The sequence below is a fragment of the Eleutherodactylus coqui genome, chromosome 6 (assembly GCF_035609145.1).
Source record: "Eleutherodactylus coqui strain aEleCoq1 chromosome 6, aEleCoq1.hap1, whole genome shotgun sequence".
NCBI lineage: Eukaryota > Metazoa > Chordata > Amphibia > Anura > Eleutherodactylidae > Eleutherodactylus > Eleutherodactylus coqui.
In genome coordinates this window covers 194,155,070-194,168,186 of record NC_089842.1, presented here as the reverse complement: position 1 = coordinate 194,168,186, position 13,117 = coordinate 194,155,070, and the positions used below count along the sequence as shown (strand labels likewise).

The window sequence follows — 13,117 nt, the reverse complement described above, 5'->3', positions numbered from 1 at the left end:
GTGTCTACAGCTGCTAATATCTTGAATACATATGAAGGACGCAGCAGAACTTCCAGCCATCACTTAAGAGAACATAAACCACAAAAACAGCATAACTGTATAACTATAAAGCTCTATAGTACTTTTAGGTACCTGGCATTCCACAGACTGCCTATTGATTGCAATAGGTAACATGCATTGCTTCGTGTCCTCCAGTCACTCAGCAGCTGCTGCCTCTGGTAATACACACCCATAGGCAGGTCAGGAATGTGGGTTGTCCAACCCGAACCACTTTAATTTTCCACATTGGCCATAATGCTAGAGTATGGCGTCCTGGAGTACTGAGGCATTTGTAATGAAGATACAGGCAGTGAGAGTCTTGCTGAAAGATGGAAGTCTTTGTCACCCATAAGGGTAATGAAATCATCTTTTTTTTGTTATTGTGGAGACAGATATAGTCCATTATGACTTTAGTTATTACAAAGGCGCCAATGAACCTAACACATTCTGCCTTCACCCTTTTCTCCATGAATTGGTAACCCTATCCATACCATAACTGGAACAGGACTTAGATATTGTACCACTTATTAAACAGAACTTATTACATGTACAGTTTCCCATTATATATTTAGATTTGTAGATTCAGTGTCCTCATGGAAGGGTTCTTCTGCTTTATCATTTATTGTCACAATTACTCTTCTTTTCCATGATGGTAAATGAGGTAAGCATTGTCATGGCTCTTTCGTTCCAGTCTACTTGGAGTTTTTTAAGGAGAGTTGAAACCTGGAATCCCATAGTTTTCTATATCAGTAAATACTGATCCCAGAAGCTAAAACATGACCACTTATAGGAAAGAAAAAGACTTGAACACAGCATACTGGCTATGACAGTATCTCAGTGTAACTGCCTTGACATGGAAGCGGGTTGGGGCTGACATTGCAACATCAACCCGGCCCACATGACTGTAGAATCAGTGCATGTGCTCTGTCATTCAACACTGGGTGTCAGTGTGTAAACATCGTACCATTCTGTGGAGTTTGATTGTTTAACAAGGAGTTGGTTTTCCCAGGTGGCCAATCAACCTTTTTTTGTAGTGCATAAATTCTGACCCCTCCTCTCAGAGGGCGCCAGTTATTCCTTTGCATGGTGGAGTTCTGATTCAGTCCCCCTGATGTTTGCAAACATCTGGTGTTCTAACTTATTTCTTCATTTAACATTTGCGACCTAGTACTGTTGTGACTATTGTTTTTTACATCTCTCAATTGTCATCCCATTTTTCTATCTAGGGACAGACCAGGTAGCTCCCCGGTTCCGGATGTGGTGCCACCCTCTTCAGGGCAACCACTCTGCTTTTAGGCAGGGTTTTCCCGTATTAGATTGATAGGGTGTGATTTACTTTTCCCCACTGTTTAGTTTCATTATTAATAATTTTATTCTCCGAGTTTTCTAATAACGTGTATATCCATCTTTTTGGATAACTATTATGTCTGATCTGGACAAGGCACTTGTCAGGCCTCATATGGTATACTGTGTACAGTTCTGGACACCAGTACTCCTTAAAGACATTGCAGTGCTTGAGAGGGTACAAAGACTGGCAACTAACTTAATAAACGGAATGGGAGGACTAGAATACCCAGATAGGGATTATTCACCATAGAAAAAAGACTGTTAAGGTGCGACCAAATAACTATATATAAATACATTAGGAGACAATACAAGAATCTCTCCCATTATCTGTTTATACCCAGGACTATGACGGTAGCAAGAGGGCATCCTGTACGGTGAGAGGAAAGAAGGTTTCATCACCAGCACAGAAGGGGGTTCTTTACTGTAAGAGCAGTGATACTATGGAGCTCTCTGCCTGAAGACGTGGTGATGGCAAAATCGATAGAGAAGTTTAAGAGGGGACTAGATGTCTTTTTAGAGCACTACGACATTACAGGATATAGACATTAAATAACCAAAAGGCTTGTTGATCTGGGGATCTTCCAACTGCCGGACTTTGAGTCAAGTAGGAACTTTTCAAATGTTGATCATGGAATTTTTCTAACTGCCATTATGGAGTCGGGAAGGAATTTCCCCCTCAAAATGGGGTAAATTAGCTTCTGCCTGACTGATATTTTTTTTTTTTTTGCTTTCCTCTGGATCAACAAGGGGGGGGTGGAAACAGGCCGAACTGGACATTTGTCTTTTTTCAGCCTAGCATACTATGTTACTAAGGAGTATTTGGCATTTGGTTCGGAGCAGATTTTGCCTGCCTAGAGGGTATGTCCAGGCTAGTAATTTTTATTTATGGCTTTTCCAAGCTTACGTTTAGTTAGTTAATAAATAAACTGATTAGGTCATGAGGCTAACATTTTGTGATGGCTACTCGCCCATGGCTACTGATGCAGAATCATAGAACTTATAGTTTTAAAGCAGGCTGCATAGTTGTTAAGATTCTTCACGAAAGAAGTCAGTGAAATTATATGGGAGAGTAGAAGTGACTGATAACTTTTAATATTAGAACCCGTGAAACTTTTTGTTATGGATGGAGATAGCCATTCTACATGTTTACTGACAGTCTCTGTACTTTTCCATTCTCCCTCGTTATACCGTCAGGACAAGACATTTAGTGCTTGCAGCTACAAATGGTTACAGTTTCGGTTTGTGATCCATTGGACACTCAGTGCTTTAACATGCATTTTCACAATGTCGAATATTATATTCATAGAAGAAAAAAAAAATCACAGTTCCGACGCAGGAAATTGTGCAGTTTGTTCCAGGGGCAGTGTTCCCACTATATTATGGGATATGTCGTTCTTTTATCTCCCAATTTAATGCATATTAAATACTAAAATCCATTTATTGACCTTCCTAGTACAGTGAAGGACATAGTCAAACTTTAGTTTCCTAAATCCCTGAGACTTCTCGGTTTTCCTGTCCGTGTTTGAACACCCCCTCTCCCTTTACACCCCCTCCCTGCTGCGTCCCTCAGCGTTCAGGCGTCATCTGGCGTTTGTTTTTAAAGCTGCCGCGGAGGACGGAGCTGACTGTCAGGGTGCCGTGGGCGAGAGGTGCAGATTAAAGCAGTTTTATTCCTTTTCATGTTGAAGCTGCCAGTTTGGTGACTGGAGCGAGAGAAGCAGAGGGGGAGAGACAGCGAGAGAGTGAGAAAGGCTCTGCCAGTCACACTGCAGCCAAGCCTTGTTCTTTCTGGTTATTATACTGGATCACTGAGGAATATCCCTCTGTAGACAGGTGTTTGGAGAAGTGCAAGGACATGTGTAGTAAAATACAAATTGATTGTACCAAGGCAGGGTTAAGTTGCTTGCCCCCTAGCATCAAAAAACTTAATAGCAGGAAGAATGTTTTCCTGTGTGACAAATGTCAAGCATCTCCAACTTCTCCATGTCTTTCTCACTAAACCTGATGTCACATAATGTTATGGGTCATTTGGAAAATAAATTGTTGTCTAGCTACTCAGTAGAGATAACCTGGATAGGGATGGCCCCACATCAGGAACCTAGTTTGTCTAGTCTATCTCTAGATGGAGGATAGGGAATGTAATGTATATACCTTAGTATTAGGTAGAAGTTAATAAGCGCCATGCAGAATAAATATCTAAAGGTACTTGGCTGATAGGAGTCTGCTGCCTCCTCAAACATCTCAGGCAGGACAATAACTGGTGCCCATGTAGAGGCGGGCTCGTATTAAATTCACTTCCATTATGGCTGATTGGCTGGCTAGGGGAAACGTCTTCTGTTGTTGGCCAATCAGTTCATACACCACAGGATTGTGAAAATGGGCATATTATACGATGAGCCCATTGAAGGGTTTACAACAGGTGACACCTCAAGGACCTTCTGCAGTGACAGAAAGAAAGCACTCATTGGCACCAAATGCCGAATGACAAGGTGCATGCACTGACAATAGTCATTTGAGCCGGGGCTGACAATTGAGTGTCAATGCTATAGCATAGACGTACATCACATACATAGAATTATTTAATAGGAGCTATTAAACCTCTGCATGAACTATCATAATAACTTGATGGAAAATAAAGCACTGGTGCACAGTTGAATCCAGCCAGTGGTAGTGATTTGGTTCTTGGTGACAAAGTACCATTGAAATGGGTAAACCTTGGTGTTCAGCTTCAGTAATATTGCATATTAGAATCTGCGGCTAACAACAGCAGTGGAGCTGGATCTAGGTAGCCCAAAAATTGCAGATTGTCAAACACTAGTCTAATTTTGTGCCAATAAATGTGTTCCCTACAGCAAGGGAAAGGAGATATATAGATAGATATATACATACATATATATACACACACACACACACACACACACACACATACACATATATATATACATACATACATACACACACATATATATAGAGAATAATTTCAGAATGTACATTCAGTGATCCAAATGTTGGGCCAACGTTACACCATGTCTTCTGGTAACTTACCTAACAATTGCAGGCTAATGCTTTCACATAATGTAGATAATGGAAAGTGAAGGGCTGCACACCAGACAACTTGGAAAGAAAACTTTATTGGCAAGGCCCAAGTGGGAAAACTGCACATGAAGCTCTTCTTATACTTCTTTCAGTACATAATGTAGAGGTCTCATTAAAGGTTTAGGACATTTTGGCCATGTTTATTTAACGTAGTATCTTATACTTGGCAAACAAGTGATACATGCAAGTCAACGGGATATGATACATTTCCATATAGGACAATAGTGCGTTGTGCTTTCCACACCCCCTTGATAAACCTGAAGGACGTTCTGTCCTTGGTGTATTTGTCGACTTCTATGTACGATATTACTTACGATGTAATACAAAATGTCCCTGAAGACAACTTTTCAGCAGCTTTGAAAAAAATGCATCAAAATGGCCAGATGCACATTATATGTGCTAGCTGGAAGTGCACTAAATGTTCTTGTATGAACCCAGCCTTAGGCATCATGCACACTGCAGTCATGTGGAGCAGTCCCTTGTGGCCCTGTACTCCTGTGCATATTCACTTCTAAGGGAGATTAGCTTCATTATTTGTCATCTGATGGAAGATTGGAATACCTGAGTCACACTAGGACCCCATGCACCTCTATTGGTGCCCTATTATGGCTACATACAACACGGCGCAGCCATGTGCATAAGCACTAAAGGTGACTGTATACATGATTGTCATGAGAGTCAATGAATCTTATCCCTTGCTTGCCATTAGCTTTAGCAAGTTCTGGACAGTGAGAATGGAAGATAAAAAGGAATACCTTATTGCAGGGAACGAAATAGTCCATCCAAAATTTGACTATCCTTCCTCCTATGCAAGATCTAAGTATATTGTTTTACTCTAAGACTGGTTTGCACATAGCATATTTGGGTGCTTCCATGGAAGCTATGTTCATGTATGTTTTGCATCGTTCTCTTTTTGCAGCAGCTAACATGTTTCATAGACCGTGCCCCCCCCCCCCCCTTCACCTGTCCTTACTGGGTTTTTTCCTGTCCCCCTCCTTCCTTCCCTTTATACCAGCTCTCCCCAGCACACTGTGTATTGTGTAGCACTTATTAGCCACAATTAAATGGACAATATGAATTTAGTGCCTTCTCCGGAGCCTTCCTCAGCTCTGCTTTGCAGCAAGATGATTAATGCAAATACATATTACTTGAGATAACCATTTAACCACTAATTTAGCCAAATTTATTACAGCAGTTAGAAGGTTTTCCATTCCAGACAGACAGAGACAAGGACACAGTAAGGGGACATGGGGCTGCTGATGACATACTGCCCCCTTATGGTGACATAGTGGAAATGCCCTCCGCTCGCAGTTTTCTCTAGAAAGATGTGCGAGACACCGATGTAATTTCATGGTTAATTATGTTCCTCTGAACATGCTGCATTATACAGTGCTAGCGACTACCATCCAGGCAATGAAACATCATGCTCATTAATGCCTATGTGCCCCACAACCTACACATCTATATGCAAAGGCGCGCCGTTAACCATTTGTTCAGCAGCTTCTACATATACGCCTTTACTTTGCTTGACCACAGCTTATATTAATTATATGGTTTGCTCAAGCTGCAAGCACATAAGATTGAGATTCCATGTTTTCTCCTTACATATGTTTGATATGACATAACTCACCTCCAACATATCACTTCTTACCATACTTTACCTCCAAAATCATAACCCATTTCATCCTTCCAGTTAGTAAACATGTATATTTGTTAAACTTTAAACTACATTGCTTTAGTTTTCTCGCACAGGTTCTAAGTTACAGCCTACATTATAGCCACATTCCCAATTTTAGTTTTCTGTCACAGGCTTATAAACAGTGCCATGCTATAACTGCTATGCCGAGGTCCGATAATGCAAGCGATTTTCCTGCGTCAAATTACTGTACAATGCGTGATATCCGAGAATGCAAATAACCAGAGAAAGCTGCATGAGCCACATATGTGTATTGAAGCAGTTTTGTATCAAATGCATCTATTGACTGTAATACAAGATGCAAATTCCGGATCAGAACAAGATGAGTAATGCATGTTGTACCGACAGGGTAGCTCTCAAAAACAAAAGTGGATAAAAAGTGATCGAAAAGTTATATGTACCCCGAAATGGTAGCAATAAAATCCGCTGCTTGCTCTGGGTTTCAAAATACAGCTACAAAAAAGCAAAAAGACACATTTTTTAAAAGTAGTAGAACATAAAAAAATTATATAAAATTAGGCTAAACAATGGAATGAACAAGAAAGCTAGTAGTTATCAGACCTCCTTCTGGGTAACCATTTTTTCTTATAATCGAACCGGGCATTGAAAAATGATAAGCATGAATAGAGTATTTTTTTCAAGAAACTTTTATTCGGGCCTTGGATTTAAGGGGTTGTCCCACCTCTAGCTGCTTTACTGCAGAGAGCTACATACATCGCACAGTGGCCCGGGTTGGTACTGCAGGCTGACTCCTATTGAAGTGAATGGGAGTCAGCCTGCAGTACCAACCCGAGCCACTGTGCAATGCACAGAGCTGTCCATTTCCTGCAGCAAAACAGCTAGAAGTGGGACAACCCCTGTAATTAGCTTCTACCAAACTACTCTTGGGCTAGAGGCAGTACCAAACTGCATAGATACAGCACCTTCTGCAAAAAATGAAGGATTCAGAGTAAGGCATAACATTTTGGGACTGTACATCAAGTAATTATCACAATAAAGCCCCAATCCTTCACCATTTCTTCAATATGGTGTCTCTCTACCGCTGTAGTTTACATAGTTATTTTCCAGATTAGGCCACATTCACATCAGTCCTTTTTGTTTGGGGACTCCATTATGGAAACAGGGAGACAAAATCCTGTCCAAATGGATCTGTCCTCATCGAATTGAACAGTTCCGAATGGACCTCATTGACTATAATGGGTTGCATCTGGCTTCTATTATGCCCTTCACCATTTTCTGGTGGACCTTGCTATTTCATCCGAAATTTTATGCCGGATCGCCGTCAGAGGCCCCATACGAAGCCTCCAGCGCAGATATGAATGTGGCTTTAACTATTTGACTGCAGTATGGAGTATATTTTTTAATGTTTTTCTTTTCTATCACACCTTTACTATTTATTACTTGTTCCTCTTTCTCCTTCATTTCCAAAACCCCTCCCTGTGCTGTCTTCACATATTAACTCCCATGGTTTCAGGTCCCCCCATCACCCCACCCCATCTCTCCGACTGGGATTTTGTTCATCTGAGAGCTGTAAATTCTCTCTGACAAGATGAAAAGAAAGTGCTGTATTTTCTGGCCGGCTGGAATCCCCCAAAATGAGCCCAGGGATCAAAGCTGCACAAATACCTTCAAATAACCTCTAAGAGGCAGGCAGAGAGAGACTTTAGTATGTTAGCAGTAGTTCAGTGCTGTACTCCCATCCCTTCTCAGACACACTTCTACCCTGTGAGTTAAATACTATGGAATGCACCTGTCTGTTTAGCCACGAATGCCACTATTAGTACTTGCAATATTAATCTATGCATTGAGTATTATATTTAACCAGGAAAGACATATCTTTTCTCTGCAGTGTTGAACAAGGGTCAGTGTGTAACCAAGTATTACAGATGGATGCAGAAGAATGGCGGCTACATCTGGGTCCAGTCTTGTGCTACCATCGCAATCAATGCTAAAAATGCCAACGAACGAAACATCATCTGGGTCAATTACATACTCAGGTAACTTCAAGCTTCACTTCTTTCTATGACCTAACTTGCCAAATGGGCAACACCCAACATCAGCATGGGTAATCGAGTAGCTCATCAGCAGCCTACACCTTTAGGTCTTTGATATGGAGCTTTCAAAGGGACACTCCAGGCAAAACATATGCACAATTTATCCATTTTGCCCAGAAAGGTCCTTAAGATGTCTAAAATATATTACACTCATCGGCAAAAAAAATAATGCACCATGATAGAAATGTCGGATTGCTGTAACACTCAGCATGTAGTTATGTCTCGGGCAGATATGTAAAGGATTACAGTTGTGGTCTGATTAGACACTGGGTCTTGCCATTAGAGGCCATAAAATTGCTTCCCCTGTTGCCCTATAAAAAGGCTCAGAGGCTACTTTTGTTTAGTGTACCTCTTGTTGAGAGATAGATGACTGCTAGACATGTTGCCCAGTAAACAAACTTTGAAAAGGGGCGCATTATTGGAATGAGAGAAGCAGGATGGTCTTTCAACGAATTGCCTACCATCTAGTCCGTTCTGACCACGTTTCTGGGAATAGTTGGAAGTAGTGGTTATATGAAGGCATACACAGGGTGAACAGGCTCCAGGCAGACCACCAGTTGTGAAGATTGTTTGATCTGCCGACCATCCAGAAACAGGTAGCACCTTTATTGCAGGCCCCTGTCTATGCCAGGACCATTGCCAGGTGCCTAGCAGAGGGAAATTTGGTGTCATGGCATCCTCTGATTAACATTCCAACATGGTTGCCTTCGATTGCAGTGGTGTCGTGAACAAGAAACCTGGACTGCTACGGACTGGAAGCGTATCATTTTCAGTGACGATTCCAGGTTCTGTTTGGGAGTATGGCGGCCTTGTGGTGAGCGCTTTCATCCTGCCTTTGTTGTGGAGCAATATTCTGCCCCAACTGCTGGTGTGATAATCTAGGGAGACATCATATATGACAGTCGGTCACTTCTAGGGGCACTAACAGTTGAGAGATATGTGCCAAAAAATGCTATGGCCACATGCGTTCCTCTCATGGCAGGGCTATCAACAGGCATTTTTCTGTGGTATAATGCTCGCCGGCACACAGCAAGGGTTTCCCAGGAATGCCTCCACCAGGTTGCCACACTTCCTTGGCGTAAACAGTCAGTAGATGTATTACCAATTGAACATTTATGGGACCTGCTGGGACGCTAGATTCGGGAGCCAAGTGTGCAGGATCTGGAGGCCTAGTTACAATATCTGTGGACAAATGTGCCACAGGATACTAGATGGAACTTGTTTGCCTCCATACCCGAACGTATCTCATCATGCATCCAGGGCTACAAGGTACTAGAGACCCCATTATAGTCAATAGAGTGCGTTTGGCGCTGTTCAGTTCGTCATAAGACTGACCCATCTGGCCAGGGGATTCCTCTTTCCTACTCCCCAAACGAAGCAGGAAAACTGAATCGCCGCCGCTGATTTGAAAGCAGCCTTATCCTTTCGCTCTAATATTGTAATCACTTACATATATCATCATTACATTCACACATAGAAAGTTTCATTTGATTCCAACAACTCCTTCTTGGTGCATTAGTTTTTTGGCAATGAGTGTATGATGCATGTACCCCAGACAGACAAACATACATGTAAACACAGCTATATAGTAAGTTAGGGGAATCAGCAGAAACTGTCGTGTATCGCACTGCCACATAAAGCAACAAGAAGGTAATAGATAACATTGTAACCCAATAAAAATAGAGCAAAACAGGTTTTTACCAAAAAGTACAACTATCAGACACTGCGATGCATTGAGAGAATGAACAGGGCTTGTGTGCCACCTGCCGCAAATGTCAGAACTGTGCAGCAGCCGGTAAATGGTGGGAAGGCAACAGGCTGCAGCAGTCTGCACTGAAGATGCTCGCTGCAGTTTATAAAGGTTTGCTGCATAGTATTTTATGTCATATTGCAGTTTTTGATGTTTTTCTATTACGGACAGATTCATTCACAATATATCTCGGTGATTTGCATCGGTAGCTTTGTTTTCAGAGCCTTACATATACAGTAGCGCTATATAACAGCCATCTGAATATAGACATAGTAGTGTATAGTGTTCCAATCATGGACTGACACAAAGAGTGAGGCTATAAGATCAGCCTTCTGCCAGTTTCTGAACGTAGCTTATGGCAAGAAGCCGGAGTAAGAGCTCATGAGAGCCTGCACAGCGCTACAGACAGAATCCGAGACCGCCGTAGGGACGTGCGACCCGTGCAGGCACACAGTGGGCATAACCTGTCACAAATGAAAGGCTAACCACTGACCCTGATGGCCTTGGCACCTGGAGCTTGCAGCCCTCATCTCACACATTGTGCCTGAAGCTATGGAAAGGCAGATCTACAGGATGGAATTGCGTTCCCTAGTTTAGTGATTGGAAAGTGTTAACTAGGCAAATTTCGAGCACTTTTATTTGGACACCTTATGAAAATGCAGTTTCAGAACTGTATTATTTGGGCATAGTATATAAGGAGGGAACATCAATAAAAATTACTGCACAGGGCACCAATTACTGGACGGGATCACCCAAAAGTTGTTTTGGAACCTGAAAGTGGTGTTTAAAAAGAAATGCTTTACCACGGTGATGCTGCCCATCGCGCCCCTCTAGCCATGGCATGTATTATGCCGTAGCTGTAGCTTTGTCAACATATGAATGAGCCATTGCTTTTCAATAGATGCTTAGATTTTAATGATTAGCCGTATTAACGGTATATTTGCATGTTAGCCCTGCAGTCTGACACCCCTTTCTTTTGGTGACTTAGTTTGTCTGAATACAAGGACATTCCAATGGATATTGCTCAGCTGCCACATTTGCCTGAAAAGACATCAGAATCCTCAGAGACCTCCGACTCGGATTCAGACTCCAAGGATAATTCAGGTAACACAAACATTGCAATTAAAGCTACTGTATATTATTCTTCTCTTAAGTCTAGAGATAAAACGTTATGGACACTGAGATTGCAGTTATGCCTTAGAAATTGTATTTTACTCTGCTCTTGGAATGTATTGTTATTATTTGTTTAATGTATCACATTTTATAGGAAGTCTGTCAAGTAGTTTTTGCCACAAAGATGGAATGTACTGTCAGATGTGGGACTGGTTGAGGAATAAACCAGTGCCGTTATTTGAGTCAACGCAAGCTCCCACCATAGCCCTAGAAAAGCTACCTGCGCCGTATGCTAATAAGCGGCAAACTATCTGGGCAGCACACCTCCTCAAACGGTCCCTCTTCCGAACAAAAAATCATCCTCTGGATTGCTGATTGATGTCTGCAGCTCTGGCTTCTGAAGATGTCATGCGTTCCACGGAGAGTGGCCCAGCGCCGTAATGAGGATGGCATATGTCATCATTCCTGATTGAGTGGAAGTCACCACGCACACACCTGATCCATCAGTGAGGCGTAGGTGCACCTTACGTGGAACGCATGATGTTCATTGCGGACGTCAATCAGAAAGCAATGGGGTATTTGTTTGTGGAGGGAGAAGGGGGATAGCTGAAGAGGGAGGTAAAGAGCCTTGACCACTTGAGAAGATGTTTCGCCCATTGGACGGTCCACTGCTAATTAGTATAGAGGCCAACATCGGACAGTACAGTATACTTCATTTATATGGCAAAAATGACCAGATGGTCTTCCTTCAGAGGGAATCTATTATCATCTTTTTGCAACACTCTCTGAGGCCAGCATAAGCTAGTAGCAGGCACGCTACAATATGTCTGTTGTTTGAATATGTGCAGTAGTTTGGCTGAAACTTGCATTTTATTAGTTAACAGCTCCACACAGAAGACTAGTCCTTGCTATGCATGAGCTCCAGTTAGTCCAGCTCACTCCACCATCCAATCACTGATTGACAGTTATAAGGAGACAGCTGTCAATTAGTGGCTGGAAGGCATGATGGACAAGCTAACCAGAGCTCATGAACATCAGGAACTAGTCCACTATATGTTGGCTGCTACTAATAAAATTTACTTGTTAAATTGACTGCAAGGTAAACAACAAACAAAAAACACAAAAAAAATGTGACATCTGAAGGGCTTTTTTTTTGTATTTCCCCTTCCCAAAAATAATAATCCTAATCAATAAATTATCTGTATCCCAAAACTACAACTTTTCCCACAAAAAAAGCCTTTACACAGCTACAAAAAAGCTTTGACTCTTGAAATGCGACACTGAAAAGGCAAAAAAGTGGTTAATTCACTGCACTTTGAGACAGCTTGTGTAACAATGATGTCCAAAATGCGAAGCAAACGTGCAAATTACTTTATTTACCTGAAATGAAGTTTTTGTGCTGAATATCTAAAATCCTGGCCCTCAGGGTTCTCCCTTCCTTCTAACTTGCTGTCTACTGCCTATTCTCATATGAAGTAAGTCTCTAGTAAAAGAGATAACAAGACATACAACAGGAAGTGGAGAGGGGGTCTCATGTTGCCCATAGAAATTTATGGAAAGTGGAGGTGGGATGAGAAAACTACTGCAAAGGGAAAGATTGACATAGACATGCTGATAGAACTAATAGCACATGATTAACTGTCCAAAAGCTACTGTAAACCCATCTACACTGCTTAGTACTGCTGTATAATGTCATCCAAGATGCTGTTATTTCTCTGTATGCTTCAGAGAGTATTGGAGCAAAATCTGTTGTTTTCTCCATGTGCAGTTTATAGAAGACATCATAGCAGCAGTCTCCACCCACCAGCTCAGAACAAACTGAAAATTACAGGTACAGACTGCAGTACAAGTCATGTCGTATGACCCGAAATAGTGTTATTCCTTATGTACACACACAGCAACAGCTTATTCTGTAAAGTCATTGGAAAGTACTGGTATCTTTTAAGGGATTAAAATAAATTCCTTTGTCTAGATATTGCTGTTTGATACTTGTTTTACCCACTTTAGGTAAACCTCCGGATT

The 13,117-nt window shown here is 41.8% G+C and overlaps 1 protein-coding gene across 2 annotated transcripts in view; it reads left to right on the top strand.

The window, feature by feature from the left end:
- NPAS3 (neuronal PAS domain protein 3) overlaps positions 1-13,117 on the top strand; it is a 459,032-nt gene that overhangs the window by 438,248 nt on the left and 7,667 nt on the right. The window contains exons 10-12 of one of the 2 annotated variants that reach the window (XM_066608553.1): positions 8,028-8,175; positions 10,971-11,086; positions 12,864-12,926. In XM_066608553.1, the coding sequence (XP_066464650.1) occupies positions 8,028-8,175; positions 10,971-11,086; positions 12,864-12,926 (327 nt within the window). The remainder of the gene's footprint in view (positions 1-8,027; positions 8,176-10,970; positions 11,087-12,863; positions 12,927-13,117) is intronic. The other variant, XM_066608554.1, reaches the window with a different exon arrangement.